Source organism: Garra rufa, chromosome 1, assembly GCF_049309525.1.
Source record: "Garra rufa chromosome 1, GarRuf1.0, whole genome shotgun sequence".
NCBI lineage: Eukaryota > Metazoa > Chordata > Actinopteri > Cypriniformes > Cyprinidae > Garra > Garra rufa.
The window spans coordinates 9,434,318-9,460,829 of record NC_133361.1 but is presented as its reverse complement, the minus strand read 5'-3'; the positions used below and the strand labels follow the sequence as shown (position 1 = coordinate 9,460,829).

The following is a 26,512-nucleotide window of genomic DNA, read 5'->3' as shown; positions in this document are numbered from 1 at the left end:
CCAAATAAACTCTTAACAGAGCTATCAAAACCTGTTATCTACACACACAGATGTGAAAAGTCAAAACTTTTGTAAATAAGAGCTCAGTCTATAGAGTTAACCTACCTCTTCTAAAAATGGTTGAGATGCTAACGGACTTTTTCGAAGACTGTAAACTATTTATATGAAGTAAATATTCATCAGAAGTGAGTCAAATACAAGTAAGAAGTGTGTCAGAAATAGATGCATGTATTATTTGTGTAATTTTATGGACTAAACTCACCTCAGGACGGTGAAAACAGCAGCGGGAGCCGAAGTGTAGCGGCTTTCAGTTGGAGTGTTGACACCCCGTTTCCATGGAAACTCTCTCCGCTGTAGTGTTTGAATGATACTCCACGCGCGAGTGCTCTTTACAGTCATGCAGCGTTTACATAAATAAACATCTAAAACACTTGAAACTATTTGAATTTTAGTAGGACAAAGTGTCACTTTTATATGTTAATATTTTGTATCGCTCAGCTTTTTTTATAAAATTTTAAAACGTGATTGCCGTATTTTTATACTGAGTTTTGCTTTTGTTAACTTGTAATTCAATCAGAGTCTTTTTTCAGAGTTTTGAGGCAGGTAAAAAACATTAAAATGTAATAGATATAAAAACAATTACTGTTCTTTTTTAAATTAATAAATACCAGGACACTATTTATTTAATTTGAAATTAATAACTTTTTATTGCACTATTGATATTCATTTGAGTGTAGACAATTAGTGAAGAACCACGGTGTGCTGCAAAGAACCTTTTTTGGGTCATTATGAAATGAAAAGATCTATTTATGTCTTAATACCTATAAAAATGTATTTACTTTTTTTATCAACATCGGGGATCCCTTTCACAATGCTAAGAAAAAAAAAATGCTAAGAAACCAAATATATTGTTGTGTACATGTACCTTTTAAAGCACTGTAAAAACTGTCCAATCTACATTATTTCAGAGCTGTCTACAGGAAATCTACAGTAATCAGCATTTTAAGTTAGCCATTTCAGTGGAATATTTGTCTCTAAATCCAAACTGCTGTGGATGAAGCAACTGGTTAGACTCTAAATGTTCCGCTAATTGTTCGGCAACAATCTTCTCCAGAATTTTGGAAACTACAGGTAGAATAGCAATAGGCCTACAATTACTAACTACCTCCTTATCTCCCGATTTATAGACCGGTGTAATTATTGCTGTTTTCCAACTCTCTGTGAATGTTTTTGCTTGTATTGACAAATTTACTAAATACATAATTGGCTCCAACAGACAACTTTGGTATTTGTTGATTAATTCAGCGTGAATGTCATTGCTATCTTTAGACACAGAATTACGCATATTTGCAATCACTTTTGCTGAACCTTATCACGAGATACCTCTTTAATATAAAATAAGCCTGTATGGTCAGAAATAAATTCTTTAGCAGACGACTCAATATACTTAAAATGACTTGCTAATTTTTCTATGGATTCAATGAAAAAAATATTAAAAAAACATTTGCTATAGCCTCATTACTATGAATCATATTACTACTAACTTTAAGGCAATTTTAATTTGACAGTCTATTTATATGTTGCCATAATTTAGAACTGTTGCCTCTGACCTCCTCAATTAATTTGGAAAAAATAATTAGCCTTAGCCTTTCGCAATTCAGACACTTTATTCCTCAAGCCAGTGTAAATAAGATGGTCAGTATACGATTTTGTTAATAATGACTTTTTAAGAGCAAGATTTCGCTTTTCACCTGTAACCGATACCAATTATTTGGCTCGTTTGTTGTTAACTCTATAAATTTAGAAACGACTACGCCACCCCTATTATTACAGGATAAGGGAACAGGTTATAGCAAATCCCCGTACAGGCGGTCCCACTAAAAGAACCTACAACTCCAAAGTGCAAATAGTCTAGTTTATTTTGACAAGACAATACTCTTTATATGACATTACAGAATCTACAATAAAACCTATGAGACACTTTATGACAAAATATTATCATCTACCAGCCAACCTATCACAATACAGAAAAGGCAGAGATTTACCAAATAGCTTAATCACTTTGATCTCGTGGACAATATAGGGCTCAACTGAAAGAGATTCTTACATTAAATAACCACAGTACTGAAGAAAAGAAATTTACACACAAACACCAACCCAAAACAAATGAAATATAACCAACCAAATCATTAAACCAAAAATCATAAAACACTGCAATTCCACACAAAAAAAATATTCAGTACGTAGGAAATTCAACAACAAAAACACAACCAGGCAAAACCCTATAATTACAATAATATGGTAAATCGTCAGGTTCACATAAGCCACCAGACGTAATACACATCAATATAGTCAACCATAGAATGGAATTAATAATCTCTATACACAAACTATAACGAGCAGTTAGAATAAAAAGTCAATACAAATGGGGGGGAAAAGAAACCGTAGTGCACAGCACAGCCATTAACATAAGGTCTCCACAACTATCAATATTAACTTGACTGTAGCAATAGACCACCTCAATGGGGGTGAAGATGACACGGTGTCAAATAGTAAAAGCCAATCGCTGCATTGAAGGAGAGACACGGTGCACAACCCCTATAAATTTTAAAACAAACCTAATGCATTAAAAAGATCACATAGCCCTTCAGTGTACCAACAATAATACCCAACATGTACACTCATACTCACATATACTTCGGAGGCCGGATTACAGCCATTCATAAATACTTAACGCTCACAAGTAATACCATTATCCCCGAGTATATACCTAGACCACAATACAACGTTAAAGAATATGAAATACAATACCTTGGGTTACGTAAATGATATTGATAGCCAATAAAAGCCCCCCGCTTTGTAGAAGGAAAGGCAAACAGTACACGCGTCTCATTAACCGATGTTTTTCTTCAATCATACACCCTCCGCACGAGATGATCCTAGAATAACATTGCATCTGGAGGTTTATACATTCGTACTCATGTGTTTGCAATGGTCTCGAGACCTCTACTCACGTCAATTTGTTGTAACCACCCACACACGCCTATGCAGCTCTTCCAAGCAACGGTACAGATCCTACAATTACATTCACTCGTATGAGTACGAATTTGTATAGGTTTTAAAATGCACAAAGCCTTTACTTACATTAATTAGCAGTTCTTCCAAACGCCAACACCGGGGAGTGCACACCAGCAAACGTAAACAAACGATAGTTTCTCTACGCTCGCGAGACTTAAAACCCCTCGCCTTGTTGCTTCTCTTACCTGCTTAAAGGCACAGCCCCCGATTCCGGCTACACACCTTTTAATGGTCTGAAGAATATCACTGTTAAACCATGGAAGAGAGAATTTCATAGGCTCTTCCAGATTTTCGTATGTTTACCTATTAATTCACTTAGAATAGAGGCTAAATTACCTGCACTGTGATTTAAGTCTGACTCTTTAATAACCGTTTCCCAATTAACTTCCTTCAAGTCATGTTCAAAGTGAACTACTTTTGACTTGGGAATTCCTGTTGTTAAAATTTGATTTCTGTTTTATTATGATGACGTAAACGTTTTCTAGTTCATTTTCTTACTATCAGTGTCATATTATTATCTGAAAGACCAGTAATAAGATTATATATTTTCATTACCCTCTCTGGTCTATTCGTGAAAATCAGATCTACAAGAGTTTCACTTTTTCTTGTGATTCGAGTGGGTCTATCAATCATTGTTTAAAATTAAATTTCTCCATACTTGATTACAATTGTGATTTAAGATTTTTAACCATCCAATAAATATCAAAATCACCAAACGGCATACATTGACAGCGGTTATCAACAAGAGAAAGAAGATTCTTCAGTTCATTATACAATTTTACATCATGAAATGGAGGATTATAAAGCACAACTATATTAATTTTCATATTTGGGGAAAGAATAAAATTCAATCCCAAACACTCGTGTTCACCTTTAATTCAAGTTGTAAACTTCTAAAATGCTCCCTTATATAAATTAAAACACCACCACTCCTTCCACTGACCCTATCTCTCTCATGTCGCTTGTAGGGCTGCCCCCAAATAGTCTACAAAACGTTAGTCGATATGAAGAGGGCTTGGTCGAATACATTTTCATTAGTCGGTTAGTCACAAAAAAATCATGTGAAATTACGCAATCAGGGGCAGCACAGTCAGTGTATGACATCAAAACAGCGAGAGATCAACGCGATCTCATGCCTCGCGGTATACCAAAGCGCACTTGTGGGAGAGGTGTCTGGCTGATGCAGTGCAATCTGAAATTGACACAAGATGGCAACTGATGGAAAATATCGCGACCAGCATTTAAATATACGAGCTGCTGTCTTAGATCCACGTTTTAAGAGCTTGTCATTCTTGGACCAACACGAACGAGAAGATGCGTAGCCTACTCCACAGTGTCGGCAGTAAGTTTATCTACAGAAGCTGCGCCAGAAAGTGATCATGACAGCGTTAGCCCTGAAGAGGATGGTGAGCCCGAACCGAAAATGGAAACGCAGTCCGAGATATCCATGCTGATGGCCACTGATGAGGAGGAGCATGCAGAAAACAAGGATGAAATAAAAATGTACTAGGCAGGTAAAACAAAGGTTGATTCGGGACCATTGGCATGGTGGCAAAAAATAAACATCGATATCCAAAGCCTCCAGTGTATCGCTTCCACATCCACTCCGTCAGAGCGCATCTTTTCAAAGGCCGGCTTCATTGTGAACAAGTCGAGAAGCTCCTTTCTTCCCAACATTGTGGACAAGCTGGTGTTCCTCTCATGTAATATGAAAAAAATTAAATAGAATTGAAATATTAGGTAAGCATGCTTAATTTCCTTTTTGTAGTGTTTCTGTTTGCTATCTGTTAGGCTATATATATATATATATAAAAAAACGGGCATTTTTATAACGGGTAGGCTATAAAAAAATAAATATTATTTTTATTTATTCGTTTTTATATAATGCAGAAGTTGTTTTTAATTCTGTTAGAAAAATTAGTCTGATGTTTGCAATTTGTTGTTTCAATAATCCGTCATCTTAATGATATTTTTGATTTGTGTGTCTATTAGTGTTCTTTAAATCATTTGTTCCACATTTTGTCTTAAATAGTATTTCATTAAATTGATTAGAACAACTAAGGCAGTTAATTTTTTTGCCGCCTTGTGTTTTACTCTAAGATTTGTCTTTGGCTTTTTTTGTTAATTTCCCGTTTGAAATATATAAAAATAATATTTTTTCACTGTATTTTTATACCAAACAGCGTTTTTGCTACAGTATTCATTTGTTTTTTTTTGTTTTTTTTGTTTTTGTCTTGTTTTGTACTAGGCCAAAGTAAGGTATACCTACTAATAAGTTTATTTGATTTAGCCTATTTTAAAGAACGAATTTTATTTTATTTTATTCAAAAGTTTTTTTTTGTTGTTGTTGTTTTTTTTTTGTTTGTTTGACATGTAACTGTTACAGTTTGCATTTTTGATAATAAATTATTAAAATGCACAGGCAGTCTGATTGCTGTTTTTATGTTAGGCTGTAATTAGCCTATAACGTTCCGGTCCGTAAACGCTGTATACTTTAAACGCTTTACTATTCTGCTTTAATCGCTAAATTTTCATTTTGAACGCGCTAATATCATGCTTTAGCATTTTCTGTCATATGGAAATGTTAAACTTCAACTTGGACTATACCTTTCCCTGTATATACACAGATTATTATACTATTATCATAAATGAACGATTATTCGACTAGGAATATTGCTATTCGACTAGGAATATCTTTAGTCGGGGCAGCCCTAGTCGCTTGTAATGACTTGTAATATTTTATTGCTTGGTTGTGTCACATTTAATGAGACCTGAAAGTGTCACGTGAGAGATGAGGTCTGGGTCCAAGTGCAGGTAAGTAATTTTTAATATAAACAATATATAATATACAAAAGGCCAACACGGTACAACACGACTTGAATACAAACACAAAATAAACAAAACTGTAAACCAGGTCTAGGAGACAGGATCCAGGAAACACAGAGAGAGACGGTACAGAAGACAATGCAGCCAGAATGAGGAGTGGGAGATGAGCAGCTTTATAGTCCGTATAATTGTGAACAGGTGTGGGTGAGACGAGTGTCATGATCACAACACAGGTGTATACAATCAGGGGAGTGAAGTGCGGGAGGAAGGGAAATAGCGCCCTCTGGAGGAGGAGGGAAAAGCTTGCAACCCAGTGTCATGACAGAAAGTCCTGGATCTGAAGATGATTTACTTACTGTGTTTGTATTTCCTATGATATTTTAGAGAAGATAAATATTTAAAACACTTCCCACATGCAGTGCAGTGATGCGGTTTCTCTCCAGTGTGAATCCTCTCATGTATTTTCAGATATCCTGACTGATTGAATCTCTTGTCACAGTGTGAACACTTATATGGTTTCTCTCCAGTGTGAATCCTCTCATGTATTTTCAGATATCCTGACTGATTGAATCTCTTGTCACAGAGTGAACACTTGTAAGGATTATCTTCAGAGTGAAGCCTCTCATGCAGTCTTAAACTGTGTGCTGTAGTGAAAGTTTTTTTACACTCAAAGCACATGTAGTCTCTCACACCAGCGTGTGTTTTCTGATGTTCTTTCAAATGTTGTAGACGTAAGAAACTCTTTCCACACAAATTACATGAATGTGGTTTCTCTCCAGTATGAACTCTCATGTGTGCTGCAAGTAGTCCTTTTAGGCTGAAACTCGTCCCACACTGATCACATGTGTGCGGTTTCTCTCCAGTGTGGATAATTTCATGTGATTTCAGATATGATGACTGACTAAATCTCTTGTCACAGTGTGAACACTGATAAGGTTTCTCTCCAGTGTGCATCCTCTCATGTGTTTTCAGAGCCGTTGACTGTCTAAATCTCTTGTCACAGTGTGAACACTGATAAGGTTTCTCTCCAGTGTGGATCCTCTCATGTGTTTTCAGATTTGATGACCGACTGAATCTCTTGTCACAGTGTGAACACTGATAAGGTTTCTCTCCAGTGTGCATCATCTCATGTGTTTTCAGAGCTGTTGACTGTCTAAATCTCTTGTCACAGTGTGAACACTCATAAGGTTTCTCTCCAGTGTGGATGTGCATGTGATGCTCAAGACTTGATTTTCTTGAGACACTCTTTCCACACTGAGGGCAGGTGAACAATTTTTTGTCTATACTTTTCTTAAAATCTTTCTGTTTGATTTGAGAGCAACTCAACGGTTTTTCTCCAGGTATGACATGACTTTGCTCTTCAGCTTCACTCAGTTCTTCATTCTCATCATTTTCTTCAATCAACTCTAAAAATAATAATAATATTGGTTAATTTTCAGTAACTCAAAAATAGCAGAGAAATGTGGACATAAAATGAAGCCTAATATAACTAGCAGATAATTGTTATACAATATTTTGGTTATTTTTATACTTTTTTTTTAGTCCTTGGAATTTTTCCATAAATGAGATGCGTTGATTTTTTAATTATTATTTTCAAACGTTATCGGCAAAAATCCATGCTTCCATAGGAATAACTATTAACCCTTGTATGCATACCTTGGGTCTTTAGCAACCCAGGACATCATTCACTCTCCCTCCTTCATTTTTTTAAGTTTGGCATCACCTTTCTTAATCTATTCAATATGAAAAATAAAACAAGAAAAAATAATAAAATATAAAATAATTAATGTTTTCTGACTCATTTTTTTGTAAAAAGTGTATTGGGTCGCTAGAAACCTGAGGTGTGTAATAGTGCATGTATATTTTTCATGCACAGAAATATGTTAATATCTGATGACTAAATACATGTAATTGACCCCCAGAGGTGGCACTATTTGATAGACAATAATAATGTGATGTTTCACTTGTAATTATCACAGGCATAAAACAAAAGAATATCGTCAGCATAAAATATAAAAGTGACTGTCATTTGATGGTGGATGTAGTGCATAAGCTGCCAGTTAACAAAATAATGATTTTAAGTAAATGAAAACGATAGTTTTGCGAATATGAGCCAGATGCTGAATATACTGTGGAAGTGTGCCCTGACGATGATAGCGATGGTAAAATCAAACAGAAGGCTTTTATGTTTCAAAAGGTAATGAAATATGCTCTGTTTTATTCTTCTGTAATAGTTCTTAAAATATCAAGAGTTTTTTGCAATTGCAGCAGTTAGAGACCATTCATGCTTGATATAAATGTCCGGGTTGCTATAGACCCAAATATGTAATAGTGATTGGAGAAACAGTCATGCATTTAAGGGTTAAATGTGTTTTATTCACACACACACACACACACACACACACACACACACACACACACACACACACACAAAAGTTAACAGAATATTATTGAAAAAAGTACCCACTTCATAGAAAGTGTCCCTTACCGGGCTTCAGAGTAAAATATGTTAGAAGTGGCACCAGAAACAAGTTTGGTAATCATAAAATGACTATGGTTTTGCTAATAATATTACACATTTATTTCTTAGCAATACACATTTGACAGTAAAGCACTGAGCTTGAGTTGGGAACCATACAAAATAGACTTGTGTTAACAATATTATATGCAAATTCTATTTTTTTCTCATTGAAAATAGGTTGTGGATGGGTTTTCCAGTAATCTAACATACATTTTACTGAAACAAAAATGTCTTCCATCATTTGCTGCTCCATCTATATTAATAAACAGAATGTTTTGGTCTAAACGTTGTTTCTGCTACAACAAACTAGATCTTATACTGCTTGAAACTTTATAACTCCTAACTGTTATTAGAGCTTTTGTAAGCCAAATGTGCGACAAAAGTCATTAAAGATGAATGAAGAATAAACACCAACCTCCTTGTGGCTCCTGTTTTATGCTCAAGAGTTCTGGTTCCTCTTGTTTTATTTTCAGGAGTTCTTGTTCCTCTTGTTTTATTATCAAGAGTTCTGGTTCCTCTTGTTTTATACTCCAGGGTTCTGGTTCTTCTTGTTTTATTATCAAGGGTTCTGGTTCACACGTGTTCTCCTCACTCTCCTCTTTTACAAACACCATCTTCACAGCAGCAGATCTCAGTTCAACTTAAGCTCCTCCAAATATTCCTGTTTGCTTCAAAACTTAGTCACAACTGTGAGGGTGAGATTATTACAGGTATTTATCTGTCAAGATTCGAAATCTGTACAAAAACAACATTCTCAACAGTTTGTAATGTCTTAAACCAGCATCACGATAAAACAACAGAGAGTGGGGTGAAGCTAAAAGTCTTCCTCTGAGGTGTTAGAAATGTGTTTTAGCGCCATCCGCTGGACTGGAGCGCGAAGCGTAGAGAAGAGGGAAAATAACACGCTGTTTAATTTATTCATGTTTTGTTTGTTTCTCGTTTCTCATGATCTAGACACACGACCTATCTGGAAACTTCAGAAAGTAAAAAAAAAAAGAAAATAATATTAAATGGCCTAGAGCCGGGGTCGTCAACTGGCGGACCGCGGTCCGGATCCGGACCGCAAGATGCGTCCATGTGGACCGTGAAAGCTTTTGACATAATAAAAATAAAAATAAAATGCCAAACGCTATTTCTAATAAATACATTTATATCAAGCACACTAGGGTCAGCGTTTGGGTGCAATCTTCCGTGTAGTGAGGAGAGCAGAGATCGGCAGACAGATGTAGCTTTCAGTGAGTGAAAAACGTTGATGGAAAACGCATTATGTTGGGGTTACGTCGCAAAATATTGTAAATATATCTTTTTATACTGTATTTTTATACATATTATATTTTAAACCACGACGGTGAGCCAATGGATATCACACAAGCAACGTGAAAACTGCATATGTTAAAGTGAAAGTAAAAACAGCGCTTTCAGCATCTGATGTGCACATTCTCTAAGGGACAATGATAGACGAATATACTTCATATGCTGATATTAATTTACTTCCCTAATATTTCTCTTGTGCAAAATAAAAAGAAACGTTTTTTGTGTAGGCTAGGGTTGTTTTTGAAAGTCGGTTCTTGAAATAAAGCTCTTTATTTTCATTGAGGACTGTAGTGTTATTAGGGGTTAAGAAAGTCTTAATTATGATTTCAGATAGTCTTAAATGTGGGGACTGAAAGGCAAGAATTGCGATGAAACTTTATAAGGTTATATCCATTGAATAAAAATGAGCGCTGTGCGTTTCAAAGTCAGCTTCGGCGCTGCTTTGTGTTTATTCTGATAGCGCCTCCTGCTGGAGGAGAATGATCTGACATTTTTAATCAGCTCGTACGTCTGCTGTTGTCAAAAAGACCAATGTAAAAAAATCAGTCCATGGTTTTAAGCACCAAACACGTAGAGTTGTAAATGTTAACTGATGGATCGACAAGATCATGTGTTATACAATTTAAACAATTAAGGCAATAAAATATAATGTTAATTAATATAATACTTGATTGACAATAATTGTTTAAATTAATATAAGAATTGATGCTTTTGACTCTTGAAGGCTGGAATGTGAAGTTTATAATTTAAGAAATCTTTTTTGTTTTGTGAAACCTGCATCTCAATTGTAAATCATGCTTTTTACAGTAATTTTAATAAATTATTTATTAATTTAATTTTGTTCAGGTCTTTAAAAAGGTATTTAAATGTCTAGAATTTAAGATAAAATATGCTGCAGATACCTTGGTCTCGCAAAAAAACATAAATCGGTTTTTATATATAATTGTCCGGACCTCGGCTGGTGCGCAGGGTTCATTACCGGACCTCGAGCCGTTTTAGTTGAAGACCCCTGGCCTAGAGCTTAAGTGCTTTTCTGATTAGTTAAAAATACCTATGTAGCGGTTTGAATTGCCCAAGTGAGTGTGTGATCTTTTAATATAGGTCGAAATATAACACACTCACACACACACACACACACACACACACACACACACACACACACACACACACACACACACACACATATAGCCTCCTGAGACCCCGCCCACTGACTTGTGTCCTCTGTAGTGGACCTTATGTTTTCATGAATTTTCTTTGAATTTGTTGAGCTACTCTGTCAAGTCCTGTTGTACTGTGCAGAGGACATCCTTGGCTTTCTAGTGATATGTCATTTGATTGGCTGGCATGCTAGGAACCTATTCTTACACTGAATCCAAAATGGCCGGCATACAAATGAGCACATTTTATGGGAAGGAGAGAGAGATATGTAAAATTTTGCTTATTTACATGTTTTTTACTATTATTGTCACAAATATATTTGTTTATTAAAGTGTCAGTAACTATACATTTAGCTTTCAAAGCTGTTAAATTGTTTATGTTTCAAAATATCATCCTTTTTTAAATGTCAACTATAGTGGACATAAGGACCATCTTGATGTAATTAATGACTGCATGTTGTAGGAGGCCGAACTGAAGCAGAGGGGATTTTCATAAGATAGTTGAGGGAGACTCTGACTTAGAGCTGTCAGATGAGGATAAATTTGAATGTAACATACAAGAAGATGTTGAAAAAGAGGAAGAAATTGCAGGAGACTCAGATGAGCAGACTGAGACAGACACAGAGACAGAAAGGGAAGAACAGGAAAGATGCCGCACTCTGTGGTTCTGCAGCAGGACAATGCAGACCAGCAAATTCACTTCTGAATGGTTGAAGAAAAACAAAATGAAGACTTTGGAGTGGCCTAGTCAAAGTCCTGACCTGAATCCTATTGAGATGCCCACAGCATGACCTTAAAAAGGCGGTCCATGCTCGAAAACCCTCAAATGTGGCTGAATTACAACAATTCTGCTAAAAAGAGTGGGCCAAAATTCCTGCACAGCGCCCAAACAGACTCATAGCAAGTTATAGAAAATGCTTGATTTCAGTTGTTTTGTTTTTGTTACATAAATGTTGGATGAATATCCCTATACAGCCAAATTCTGTACAGTTTTGTTTTCTGAGTTTGGCTGTCGTTTCAAACTAAAATGGTCCTGTTGTCCACTACAGTGGACATGCTCTAAAATTAAAAATAAAAACAAAATTTAAAAACTCTAAATTGTAGATTTTTTTTTTAACCCAGAGGATGTAGGAAATCACAAAACAACGACAAAAAAGAGACCCTTTTTTTCTTTGGGTCTCATAACTGAGTTATTTCATGCACATTTCATTGGGCTGACATTGAAGCAAGAATCCTGATATAACTTGACAGTACTTTGAAAAAAAAAATAAAATAGATGTGATTTTTGTGATATATTTTATATGGTATGTGGTTATTTTTTTGACCATGAAACCAACGATTTAAACAAACACCTGCCCGAGTGGGGAAATTAAGGGATAAAATAAAACTTACCACTATAACCAGTAGATGGCAGCAGAGGAGAACGTATGGCTTGTTATTCATTCATTTCTACTTTAGAGCAACTAATAAGCATTAATTCGTGCTTAATTAATGCACAGATAATCACAAGTTAAAGTAAAATTAACGAAGAACTAAACAATTTATTAAATATTACTACATCAGCAACTAATGAACAATCAATATGATTCATAGATTAAGTTATCAATAAATTGTTATTAGTTAATTGTGCCATAATGTATTAATTCCCTAATAACTTATTTTATTAACTAATAGTGTAAATTCATGTGTTAGTGACCACAGTGGTCAAAGCTATACTTCAACTTCCAGTTGTCTGCTTTAATTAGTCATTAGCTAATGATTTGCAAAGATATCGTTATATTATGACTTTACTTATTGAGGCACATAACTATTAACTAATTGTTAAGTAATATAGTTATAGCTAATGATTAATTAAAGCAGACAACTGCCAGTTGAAATACATGACTTGAACCCATTTTGGTAATTAATACATTAATTTACACTATAAGTTAATAAAAAGGGCTATTAGGGAATTAATACAATTTATTGATTACTTGAGACCACAATTTCTGCTTGCACATTTTTCTGTAGTATTAATCTATGAATCATATAGAATGTTCATTAGTTGCTGGTGTACTAATCATTAATCAATTGTTTAGTTCTTCATTAATTATACATTAAAGGGATAGTTCGAGCATTTAAGACATGAAGTTGTATGCAATCCTTATCAGCACTATAGTGTATACACACTGACCCACTCTGTGGTCACCTCCCTGGTCAGAGTTCTGGCCGCTGGAAGTTTTTCAAGAAAGTAGTCACGGTTAGTTTCCGGGGCCTCAAAACTGTGCGTTTTTACGTGAAAAAAATATATGCGTTCCAAAGCTTGATTAATTTACATCACAAAAAACACTCCTGACAAAAATAATACCTCAGTTTTAATCGGCACTATATTCTTTCCGTTTCCATCAATCCGCGCTGCTGTCAGTTCGCACGTTCCTTTCAGCTGTTGATAGCGCGACTCACTGACAACATGTCTGACTACGAAACTTCTGATGATGAAACCAATTTTAGCACAATGTCAGACAGAACAGACGATATATATATTTTTATATTAGACCTCGTTTCACGTGATTTCCACAGGAGTCTAAACATCAGATTGTTTACTGTACAGTTTAGACATGGGATCTCCAGTCCTCGTGAGCTACTGTCTTGCTGGTTTTAGTTTTTCTCTGATGCAACACACCTAACTCAAATCAACGGGTAATTAGCAGGCTTGTACAGAATGTCTCATTTGAGAAAGGTGTCCTGTCATAGGAAAACATCGAGCTGCAGGAATGTAACAGTTAGCTCACGATGACCGGAGTTGGAGATACCTGGTTTAGACCTACCTGTATGTGACAGCAAGCACACTTATAAACACGATGATACCGACACACGTTCCGCATAGTTACAGACAATAACAAATATAGCAAAGCATCATATTTTGTTGTGTAATATAGATTCAATTAAATTCATTAGTTATGACATTTGCTGATTTTCTCACCACATAGACAGTCGATTATTGTTGATGCTATCACTGCCCCGGTTAGAATATTCTCAGTGTAACGTTAGCCTAAAAACCGACGTTAGCTTCAAAATAAACCTGTCGTATGCGACATAAAGTTAGTAAATAGAGCTTACCCGTGGTACTGGTACAGCAGAACTCTTTAAAATCCATTTTTTGATTTTTCCTCCTTGGTTGGGGATGTAATCGTCTTTGCTGAAGTGAGCACTGCACACACGAAAATCCTTGATACTGGATATTTTAGCTCCCGCAGAGTAGCCGATGGCAACCAGCCAAAGCTGTCTCATAATAACTATATCAGAAACAGGAAAACGATGGAATCTGAACGGCGATCCCTGCACATTCTTGTGTTCACAACCTGGGAATTTACAAGTTCGCACCATTGGTAATTTTTTTTTTTTTACTTTTTACGCCGTTGTCATTCGAGTGTGCAATGGAACAGCTGATCGGAACGTGCGAACTGACAGCAGCGCGGATTGATGGAAACGGAAAGAATATAGTGCCGATTAAAACTGAGGTATGATTTTTGTCAGGAGTGTTTTTTGTGATGTAAATTAATCAAGCTTTGAAACACATATATTTTTTTCACGTAAAAACGCACAGTTTTGAGGCCCCGGAAACTAACCGTGACTACTTTCTTGAAAAACTTCCAGCGGCCAGAACTCTGACCAGGGAGGTGAACGCAGTGTGGGTCAGTGTGTATACACTATAGTGCTGATAAGGATTGCATACAACTGCATGTCTTAAATGCTCGAACTAACCCTTTAACTTGTGATTATCTGTGAATTAATTAAACATAAATGAATGCACATTTGTTCACACGTATTGTAAAATGTTGCCTATAATACTATAAAAGAATAATGGTATACTTAGTAAGAGTAGGATATATCAATTGTTCTATGTAGAAATTAGATTTTGGATGTTACTGATGTTAATAAAAGTACATTTTGCACACTTCCCAACTTTTCCCCAAGCACATTGCTTTTCCTGTCAAATATGTAAGTCACACTAAGGTATTTCAAGAAATTTCCAAGATTGACAAAGGCAGTGTATGGCGAGCTCTCAGAGTACACCAAGCTTCATCAGGAATGCTATCAAAAATTCACATTTTTGAAAATTTCATTACCAAAGTCAGTGCTTTTGACAACACGGCTGTCTAATAAATATCATGATGTCCGTCATTAATCATTTAACAAAAGAAAAAGAGAAAATAATTTATTGCTCTTGACTGAGTTACTTCAGGATCATTGAATTTAGTGATTTGACTTTTGTTAACGTTTGTGTTTTGTGTATTTTTTGGAACAGATTGCCATGGTTTTGATTTAATTTGTCTCTTTATGTTGAGTTTATGGATTTGTTTATTTTTGAATTGCTGTGAGTTCTTTTGCTTTCCCTACCTGAGATGTAGGGGTTGGTAAGGACTTTTAAAGAAGGTACCCACACTGTCACGTGTCTAGGCTGTGGTGTCTCCCTTCCCCACCAGAGGGCACTGTCTCCCTTCCTCCCGCACTTCCCTCCTGATCACTTACACCTGTCTCGTCACTCACACCCACAGCTGATCCATATTATCACAGACTTTATAATCCCCACTCTGTGAGTCTGCATTGTTTCCTGTTTCTTGTATCCTGTCTTCAGTTTTGTGTATCCTGCTCCTGCTCAGATCCTGTCATGTGTGCAGTGTTGGCCTTTTGTTTGTTTGTTTATTTTTACATTAAAACTCACCTTCCCTGCATTTGGACCCTGACCTCATTTCACCGTGACAAACACAACATAAACACATTTAACTTTTGTTTAAAAAAAACAAACTTATAGAATGACTTTAAATCCTCTTTTCCGGGATTCACGCACACATTCTAATATTGAATATAATTTCCGCGAATCATGGAGTAGCTATTAATATGCAGAGTATTTACATTTCTTCGAATGCAGCTGGGATATATGTTTGCCAAATCTGTTTTTTTTTTTCCCACGGAACTGTGCTAATTTTAAACCGTTGCAGCAAAACAAGGACCCCAACACTAAATTTAGTTGAAAAGAATCAGTCTAGAAAACAATGATCCAGAAAAAAGAGAATAAAGTGGCATTTTTGTTTATTTATTGTTTTACTATTGTGACGGCTATGGGATGATGAGGAAGCATTTGCAGTGAAACAAGATGAACAAACATTTCTATTTCTAACAAACAGTGATGGCCATGTCTCTCGGATGGGTGGTGCAAGGGCTAGATAGTCGGTGATGGTGAAGTGGCGTGGTAATCCCGTGTAGCTGAGTCCCGTGGTGATGACGTGTTAATCCAAGTACCGATTCAAGACAAAGACACGAACAACATCCAGCACGAACTCCAACATGAACACAGACAGAACTGACAATAACATCCAACACGGTCCAGAGTGAATCATCTGACAGGGGTAGAGAGAATGAGGTGAGTATATAGCAGGAGGTAATGAGACACACCTGGAGTGGGACTGATCGGCAGCTGTTCTGATGAGCATGACGTACAACGTAAACGAACACACAGAACACGAGACATGAGAACACAGCGGATGTATGAACAGTGACAGTACCCCCTCTCCTAGGAACGTCCCCTGATGTTCCCAGACTCCTTTACCTGCTGATTGAAGTCATCAATAAGTGATCCAGAATGTCCCTGGCAGGTACCCAACTTCTCTTCTCCGGACCGTTACCTTCCCAGTCCACCAAGTACTGAAATCCGCGTCCCCTCCGCCTTGAGTCCAGAATACGATTAACTAGTTATAAGTGGGCTCCCCATCTACGAGACGCGGTGGTGGGGGAACCAGGGCTGGCGGATTAATGTGTGCAAAAAAGACGGGTTTGATTTTGGAAACATGGAACACGGGATGGATTCTCCTGTACACTGGAGGAAGTTTGAGGCGGACTGACAAATGATTTTGGTGACAGAGAATGGGCCAATGAATTTGGGAGCAAGTTTATTTGATACGGATCGGAGAGGAATGTTCTTGGTAGAAAGCCACACTTTGGAACCAACGACGTATACGGGAGGCCCAGACCGGTGGCGATCGGTCTAGGCCTTGGTGCGCACTCCCACCTGGAGTAGAGTCTCACGGGCTCTTGTCCAAGTGCAATGGCACTTCTCGACGAATGCTTGAGCTGAGGGGACCTCGACTTCGGATTCCAGACTGGGAAAAATTGGTGGCTGGTACCCTATACTACATTCAAATGGGGATAGGCCATGGATGATACTGATAAGGAATTGTGGGCGTACTCCACAATAGAAAGTTGTTGGCTCCAGGAGGAAGGATTTCTAGCGACCATACATCGCAACGCTCTCTCCAAATCTTGGTTGGCTCTCTCAGTGTGCCCATTGCTTTGAGGATGGAACCCCGAAAAGGGACTAACAGTCACCCCCAGAAGCTTACAAAACTCTCGCCAAAATTTGGACACAAACTGGTGTCCTCTGTCGGAGACCACGTCTGCCAGGAGGCCATGTAACCGAAAGACGTGGTCGACGACACATTGGAACAGTGTCCCCACTGAATGACCTCGGACCGTAATCCCTCTGGCACAAATAAACGGTTCGGTGGGCATCCGACCGGAGGTGTTACCCCTTGTAAGGCTGTCTTAACCTTCGATTCAACCTCCCAAGCGAGGGCAGAGACAATAAGTGTCTCGGGAAAAATGCCCTCGGGAGTAGACGGGCGATCGGAACGGTCAAAAATACGTGACAAAGAATCGGGTTTGGCGTTTTTGGAACCCGGGTGGTACAAGGAGTAAATTGTGTGTCCGAAAAAAAAGTGCCCACCGAGTCTGCCGAGTTCAAACCGAGTTCAATCTTTTAGCAGTTCTAATGTATTCTAGGTTCTTATGATCAGTCCATACGATAAAGGGTATCCCCGTCCCTTCTAACCAGTGGCGCCATTCCTCCAATGCTAGCTTGACTGCCAACAACTCTCGGTTACCAATATCATAATTAGTTTCGGCTGGCGACATACGGTGTGAAAAAAACCTACCCCCACCTTTGATGCATCGACCTCCACCACGAACTGGCGTGATGGATCAGGGGTGACCAGAATGGGAGCCGAAACGAAGCGGTTGGTCAAATGATTCTCTGACGGCTATCGAATGATGAGGAAGCAATTGCAGTGAAAAACAGTTTATTGAGAAGTAAGTAAGATGACTGAACAAACAGTGATGGTGATGTCTCTCGGATGGGTGGTGCAAGGGCTAGATGGTCGGTGATGGTGAAGTGGTAACCTGAGGCTCAGAGCCTCCGTGTGCCCCTTACCGTTCCTCCAAGTCTTCTGCCCCAGGCAAAGGTGCGAATCAAGTGGCCACAGGCTTGTATGACGGCAGTCTGGAGGCAGTTCGACGAGACCATCGACAAGGTGCTGGAAAGAACAGAAAAGGGAGATGTGGATCGAAGGCTGCACGCAATGACGACCATCATTTCTACCCTAGCTCAGGAGAGGTTTGGTGTTGAGGAGAAGCGATCTACTCCAACCACCTACTCCATGAACCATAGAGCAGCGAAAATATGCAAAATCCTGCAGGAGTTGAAGTCACTCAAGAAGCAGCACAAGGAGGCCAGTGAGGAGCACTGATTGATATTATTTTTTGATTTATACTGTTGTGAAGTCTGCTTTTTCTGGTTTATAAGCTTTAAACCAGAGTGTGTTTACATGCATGTTTAGCACCAAGTATGTTTACATGCACTAAGGAAATCAGATTATAGCCCAGTACCGTGGTATTATTTATTTGAACTTTGTACAGGCAAATGCAACTTTAATATTGCACTTTTGACTGTGTTGTCAAGGCTATAATGTTTATTAATTGTTTATACATTTGATTATTCTGTAACAGTGGCGGAGCTAGAATTTTTTACATGGGGTGGCCAGGGGGTGGCCACTGCTATTTCAGGGGGTCCTCACACACGAACTCTACTCATAAAGTTGAAATAATAAATTAAGGAATTCTAAAGTTTTATTTGCAAAAATAATGCTGAGTTCATTTACAAAAACATTACAATAAAGAAAAAACAACTAAACAAAAAATACTTTTTTAACTTTTTACCAAAAAAAAAAAAAAAAAAAAAATAGGAGCACCCAATTTCTTTTTTAGTAATGCACCGATATTGATTCTTCATGGTCTATTCTGATTGCCGATGTTTTACAAGCAAATGGGCTGATTCTGAAAGCCTTTTTTACATATATATTTTATGCCTTAAGCAAGGGACGAGAAGCCATTTATAGGTACAGCCATTTAAATTTGAGACAACCACTGCATTTTTTAAGAATCTACATAAATAACAAAATATATTATAAATGACAAAAATAAACGACACAGTTGTTTCTTAGTCGTGTAGAATACATGCAGCCATAATCAAAGTAGGCTACTCTTTCAATATTCAATGTGCAAATAGAGACCGAATCTTTCAAGATTGCTTTTGAATGCGGTGCGCATTTTGGTTTCGTTTTAATGATCGCGCGGAACTCTCAGCAGCGCTGAGCGTGCATTCTACAATACAAGAGATTACTTTAACAAAACCATTTGAAAGTGGGAGGACACAAACGGGATTTTGAAAAACGTGTCCCCAGAGAAAATTACGTTTCCCGCTGAGTTATCATATGATGTGGATGTATGGCGCGTTGTACAGTAGCCTATTTTGACTGATACTTAAAATGTAAAAATGTAAAGATTAAGTTCAAATGGTTATGTAATGTTGGAGCGAACAGCAACCTGTCACTGCATCTGTGCTGTAGTTAGGCTACCGAAAGTTTTGTAAAGAAATGAAACCAAGTTGCACCACAACAATTTCTCACTCTTGCATATATAATTAGATTTTGGGAGCATATGCGACAAAACGCTAGCAATTTCGAGCCCTGTACATGGTATGGAACATGGTATGTACATATAATACCATAGCACAGATGAAGTATAGCGTTAACTGTCTGATCTCTCTAATATCATTAAGTTAACTGATGTCGTCGTCGCCTAGTTAATTTACACAACGGATAATAAACGTTACCCAGCAAACAAACCTTATGATAAACTATAAAACGTACGGTATTTCAAAAATGATGTTTTATTATTCGTCTTACATTGACGCTCATGTCTTTGGCTCGTCTTGATTTGGAAATGGCTAGCGTTACCGGCAAAATTCTAAAACTTCTTTAGACAAATGAGATGTCAATCAGCATCAGGTTCTGCCAGCAGCAAATAAAATTTTGGGGTGGCACCCGGGGTGGCCAATCGGATGTCAGGGGTGTCCAGTGCCACCCCGGACACCCCTCTGGCTCCGCCACTGTTCTGTAATGATTTAGAATTGGGTATATATTGGAATGATATTTGAGTGTATGATCAGCTAAAGTTTAATGTAACTTAAGTTTCAATTTAGCTTATCATTTACTGGTCCTGTTGTTGTACTACAGGCCAGATTTTTTTCCTCTGTTTGGGGATGAATGATGGCAAGCTGAACTACTACGGCTGGGAGCCTACCATCTGTGCAGCATCCACTGAACAGCCACCCAACTGGTCTGGTAGGAAGGCTGTCCACAGCCTGTTACCCACACACTTCTCCCCAGTCTAGCGCTTCATTCCCACATGCACATCTTTTCCCTTAATGAACAATAACCTATGGACTTATCAATACTCATAAACCTCTTGTGGGATGTGCGTGGGTCTTGAAGAAACCAAACCTTGCTGGGACAGTTTATTTTCTTTTTGTTTATTGTGTTTGGCATTTGTTGTAAATTGTATTGTCATATCTTATTTGTACAATAACCACAACGTGCACTTAAATATAACTGGTACAACTGTAGTCTGTAACTATTTTGTTTTCTTTCCTATTTTCATTATTTTTGTTTGTAAATATTTTGTTTAATCACTTTTCAATATATGGTACCTGTACTAAATGTAAATTCATGCTTCTGTGTTATTACTGACTACCAGCTCCTGTAGCCGAATCTAGACTTTTGTGACCTAACTAGCATAAACTGTTTATTTCAATAGTTATTTATTTCATTTAGTATAGCTAATATTAATGATATATTAATATTGGCTAGTGAGTTGAAGTACCCATTACATCTGGCGAGCCAGCCAGGAGCTGGGTTGTACAGTAACTAACATTTTATAATAACACAAACAGTTTATTCAGACTCACCAGTTCGGTTTTTCGATGGAAGTTTTTGAAAAACTCGGGATAAAAATTCCTAATGCCATCTTAGTGGATGGGCCGGTTGAAGAGAGTTCCTATGAAGTTATAAATTTTCTTGATCAATACGGTGACATTAATCGTGATGATATTATTGATGATCGCGAATCCGACTTTCATCATATGCTCGTTGTTTAATTTGTGTCGGGAGCGTCAGTAGCAAAACTGTCTTCACGACTGCCTTATACATTTATTTCTGATGAAAATAACGAATTCCATATTAAGAATTTATCCCAAATTTACACTTCAAAGTTGGGTGGTTCAAAGACTGACACCTATTTATATGACTTGAAAGTAATTGCTAAAACGTCTGGAAAAGATTATTTCGGTGGTTCTTGGTGAAATGATGTTCCAGATACAAGAAGCTATAGCACAACTTCATCCCGCTGCTGTAAATGCTGTAACCAACCAAAAAACCCTCCAGAGCCATCTGTACCTCCTTCTGTACCAAGTCGAATTCTTGGTCCAGTGTATTCTCCCTTACAAACTTATCTCACCCCACCTGCTTCTGCTTTTAACCCTCTGGGGTCTGAGGGTGTTTTGGGGCCCTGAATAAGTTTTGACATGCCTTGACATTTGTGCTTTTTTCAGTATGTTAAAAACATATTAATATCCTAAATCTAAATACAACTTTTTTATTATTAAAAGTGTTTTTTTTTTTTTAAGTGAGCAGTTTTTTTTACATAGTAAACCTATTTCACAAAATTAGATAATTATTTTTCTTTAAAAAAGTACCTTTGACTGGTAGTGTATAGCACATGTGTATAACAGTTAGATGCAAATAAAAACAGTGCGAGATAAATACAGGTGTAAGGTTTGTAATGAAGTGATACAGGAGAAACCATACACCTTCTACCTTTCATACAGATTACTTAAAAAGAGAATATTAGTTTTTTATTTGAATTGGTTTATGTAAAAGTAAACATTTCAAGCTTTCTACATGTATTATGTCTGTGAGGCACGTAATCACTGAGATTTAGGTTGTTTCATTTATGTGTCTGTAAAAAGATATAACAGAGAGAGTGAAGGCAGGGCGCGTGCACTGCCTGTTTTCTTATTTTCATAAAAGCACAGTGTATACAAATAAAAATATACCCTCTACAGTTTCGAATGATGTATTGGTTGTATTTGTACGATCAAAACTGACCGAGAATTTTACATTCTTTTCTGCAAAGCGTGCCTCAAAACGCGCCTGCGCGTTTTTCGACCAAAGGGGGTCGAAACATCCTGTCATCATGAGACATTTAGATGCAGTGAAATGAAACATACTTTATAATGTTTCACTTGCTGTAGTCAGGAAATACAGTTGGCCAAAAGTCTTAACTGGTAAAATGTGTGCACATTCTGTCACAGTAACAACTAACAAGTATAAAAGAAAAAATCTTACTTGTGTAAATATCTCCTCTGCTGGATGGCGCCGTGTCTCATATAATGTTCATCTTCTGAAGTAAGTTTTATTCCTGACAGCCCGTCTTCTTCCAGAAAGGACTAACTTAAAAGAAACTGCTTTCTAATTAGTTTACTGTGATGTGGGCGTCTACTTTTGGCACAGCGCCCTCACGTGGACGATTTGAATATGAAAAGATAGAATAGCTCTTGGGCGTGATCTAATTAAAACTAATGAAGCAGACAAGAGAGACTGGACATCGTGTTGGTTTCATACAGATTACTTTATCACAGAATATTTGATATTTGATAAACATTACTTCATTTGAAAGTATAGATATCAAGCTTTCTCTAGATATATTGCTCATGTCTCTGTGTTGTGTATTGGCTGAGTTATAGTCTATTTTAATGACGCGTATCTGAATGAAGATCACGGAGATCAATGCGGCAGACAGCACACCCTTTTTGTTTTCTTTATTTTGGTTTTGTGAGTATATACAAATAAAAGTAGACCCTTTACAGATTTGATTAATGTACTGCTTTTATCTGTACAATCAGAAATGACAGAGTAATTGAAGTTCCTTTTGGGAAACTGCCACAAACCGCATATACGCGTTTTTCGACCCCAGGGGGTTAACAGTGCCGGTATGAACAGCGCCGGGGGACGATCGATTGCAACTGGTGACCTTAACCCTCCTGACGTGCAGCGTTACGTCGTGGAGCATGTGGTCCGGGGCAGTGATACATCCATGCATGCCACCCACCGGCTGAGACCGTTCTCTGGTAAAGTGCCCAGGCCAAACCATGAAATGGACTACAACACCTGGCGGTCTGGCATCGAATTAGTGCTGCGTGATCCAGCCATCTCTGATCTCCAACGCGCCAGACTAATTCACGACAGCCTGCTGCCCCCTGCCTGTGACATGGTGAAACATCTAAGCCATGATGCGCTGCCTGATGTTTATATGCAGCAGCTGGAGTCGGCGTATGGCACTGTTCAGGATGGTGAAGAACTTTATGCCAAGTACATGGACACTTACCAAAATCATGGAGAGAAGCCGTCTGAGTACCTGCAGAGACTCCAGGTGGCATTGCAACATGCTGTGAGGAGAGGAGGAGCATCTGAGAGAGATATGGATAAATGCTTATTAGCTCAATTCTGTAGAGGGTGTTGGGACATTGGAATGATTTTAGAGCTCCAACTTAAAGGATATCAAGTCCACCATCTTTTGCTGAACTGTTACTACTCCTGCGAACAGAGGAGGACAGAGAAGCAGCAAAGGAGCGAAGAATGAAACAGCACCTTGGAGGAACTAAACAAAAGGTAACCACTCATGCTCAATTTGTAAACAGCCCGGATGAAGAATCAAATCTGTGCACTGCGATAACCAATTTCACCAAAGAGCTTTCACAACATATGACAGCCATTCATCAACAGCTTGCCACTCTCAATGCCGGTCAGACTAACAGACATCAGCCACCAGCTACGTATTCTGCCTCAAAGCAGTCTGAAAAAAGGAAGACGGGGAGAAACGCCAACTTAGCTTCTTCCAATACAAAACCTGGGTTTTGCTTTCGCAGTGGGGAGGATGGCCACATTAAGCCTCAGTGTGATTCTGATCCGAACCCAGCACTGGTTAGCGCTAAGCGAAAGCAATTTCAAGACAGGCAGCAGAAAAGGCAGAGACAAAATCCATCTGCAAAGAAGCATTTAAACTAGCTCCAGTTCCTGGTGTGGGACACCCAGGGGCTGAGCAGTACCAAATTTGTCCCGCCAAGAGTAAGCTTCCTGTCAACTGTTCTGAGCTGCAGTCTACATCAAGGAGAGTCCCAAAAGGACTTATAGGATCCAGATGTACTGCTGATGTCAAAGTCGCAGGTCATCAAGGTTCCTGTCTTCTGGATACCGGGTCCCAAGTTACGACCATTCCGGTTTCCTTCTACAATGAACGTCTCTCCGATCAACCAGTTCAACCCCTGCATGAGTTACTCCATGTCGAAGGAGCAGCAGGCCAAAATGTTCCATATCTTGGCTACAATGAAACTACAGTGACTTTTCCTCAAGACTTTGTTGGAAGTATTATTACTGTTCCAACTCTTGCACTCATTGTTCCTGATGTCAGACCAGGATTTCCTACCTCAATCTTGATTGGCATGAATACTCTCGAAACACTCTACGATCAGTTTCGGCAAAGCGACAATTCTTCCTTCCAACCAAATGCATCTGGTTACCGAGCTGTATTACAGACTCTCCAAGTGACTAACAAACAAATCTGCAGCGACCATCTTGGAGTTGTAACTCTGCTCAGTAAATCCTCTGTGCTCGTTCCTGCTGGTCACACCGTATGGCGGAAAGGCTCTGCTAAAGTCTCTACTCCAGCAAGTCAGTATGCTGTCTTCCAACATCCGGATTCAGGTCTGCCGGGTGGTCTGTGCGTTAGAAACTGTCTTGTCGCTATGCCAACACATTTCCCTCACCAAATACCTGTTATTGTAAGAAACGAATCGGAGCAAGACATCTATATACCATCTTCAACCATCATTGCAGAGCTGGGAGCATATAAGTGCATCGTCTCAGAGCAGCATGTGACCAGTTTCTCAGCACATGGGAACAAACGGCACTCTACTAGTTTTCGACTTTGGGGAATCGCCATTACCCCCGGAATGGAAGGAAATAATCACCACCAAGTTGAATGCAATGTCCAATGTCTTTTCCCAGCATGACATGGATGTTGGCTATGCTAGTCATGTGAAACACCATATTAATCTTCATGACAACACTCCGTTCAAGCACCGAGCAAGACCAATTCATCCTCAGGATATAGAAGCTGTTCATAAACATCTGAGAGAGCTTCTAGATGCCGGTGTTATCAGAGAATCCGAGTCACCCTTCTCGTCGCCTATAGTTGTCGTCAAGAAGAAAAATGGACATATTCGATTATGTATTGATTACCGCAAGCTCAATTTGCAGACTGTAAAGGATGCATATGCATTGCCAAACTTAGAGGAATCGTTTTCTGCACTCACTGGATCCAAGTGGTTTTCGGTGCTAGATCTCAAGTCAGGTTATTATCAAATCGAAATGAATGAAGCAGATAAACCAAAAACAGCCTTTGTTTATGCCTCTTGGATTCTGGGAATTCAACCGTATGCCCCAGGGAGTAACCAATGCACCTTCAACTTTTCAAAGGTTAATGGAAAAGTGTATGGGAGATCTCCACTTGGAAGAGGTCCTGGTGTTTTTGGATGACCTGATCATATTTTCCAACACGCTTGAGGAGCACGAGAGCCGTCTGCTTAGAGTGCTGAGCCGTCTACGAGAATACGGATTGAAACTATCGCCTGAAAAGTGTAAATTCTTTCAGACATCTGTCAAATATCTAGGACACATTGTTTCTGAAAATGGTGTTGAGACCGACCCAGAGAAGGTATCTGTACTAAAATCCTGGCCTGTTCCCACTAATCTCAAGACCTTAAGATCCTTCCTGGGATTTGCAGGCTATTACCGCCATTTTAATAAGGGGTATTCAGCCATTGCAAAGCCTCTCAATGACCTGACCCACGGATATTCTTCCACAAGAATGAATAAAAAATTCCTTGACTCAAAGGTCCACCAGTTCGATCCAAAGCAACCCTTTGGTTCTCGGTGGAGTCCTCATTGTCAACTTGCTTTTACTACCTTGATTGAGAAACTTCCCAGTGCACAAGTCCTAGGGTTCGCTGATCCAAAAAGTCCTTACATTCTGCATACGGATGCGAGCACCATTGGGCTGGACGCAGCGCTGTATAAAGAGCAAGACTCCAAGTTTCGGGCTATTGCTTTTGCCGACTATCATTAAGTGAAAGTCGCTACCCGGCCCATAAGTTTGAATTTTTAGCACTAAAGTGGAGTGTGACAGAAAAATTTCAGGACTATTTGTACGGTACCAATTTTACCGTGGTTACTGATAATAACCCTCTTACCTACATCCTGACATCAGCCAAGCTGGATGCAACGAGCCATCGGTGGTTGGCTGCACTTTCCGCGTTTTCCTTTAAGTTGCAATATAGAGCTGGACG

At 38.4% G+C, this 26,512-nt stretch overlaps 2 protein-coding genes across 2 annotated transcripts in view; one reads left to right on the top strand and one right to left on the bottom strand.

Annotated features, from left to right (window-relative positions):
- The window catches only part of LOC141343542 (uncharacterized), a gene marked incomplete at its 5' end in the record, with an annotated part of 269,291 nt that overhangs the window by 147,023 nt on the left and 95,756 nt on the right, over positions 1-26,512 (top strand). The window lies entirely within an intron of this gene.
- On the bottom strand, positions 5,896-9,206 carry LOC141329221 (uncharacterized). The gene is made up of 2 exons (XM_073835450.1): positions 8,841-9,206; positions 5,896-7,310 (listed from the first exon to the last, which is right to left on the bottom strand). The coding sequence occupies exons 1-2, from the start codon at positions 9,037-9,039 to the stop codon at positions 6,253-6,255; spliced, it is 1,257 nt and encodes a 418-aa protein (XP_073691551.1). The 5' UTR covers positions 9,040-9,206; the 3' UTR covers positions 5,896-6,252.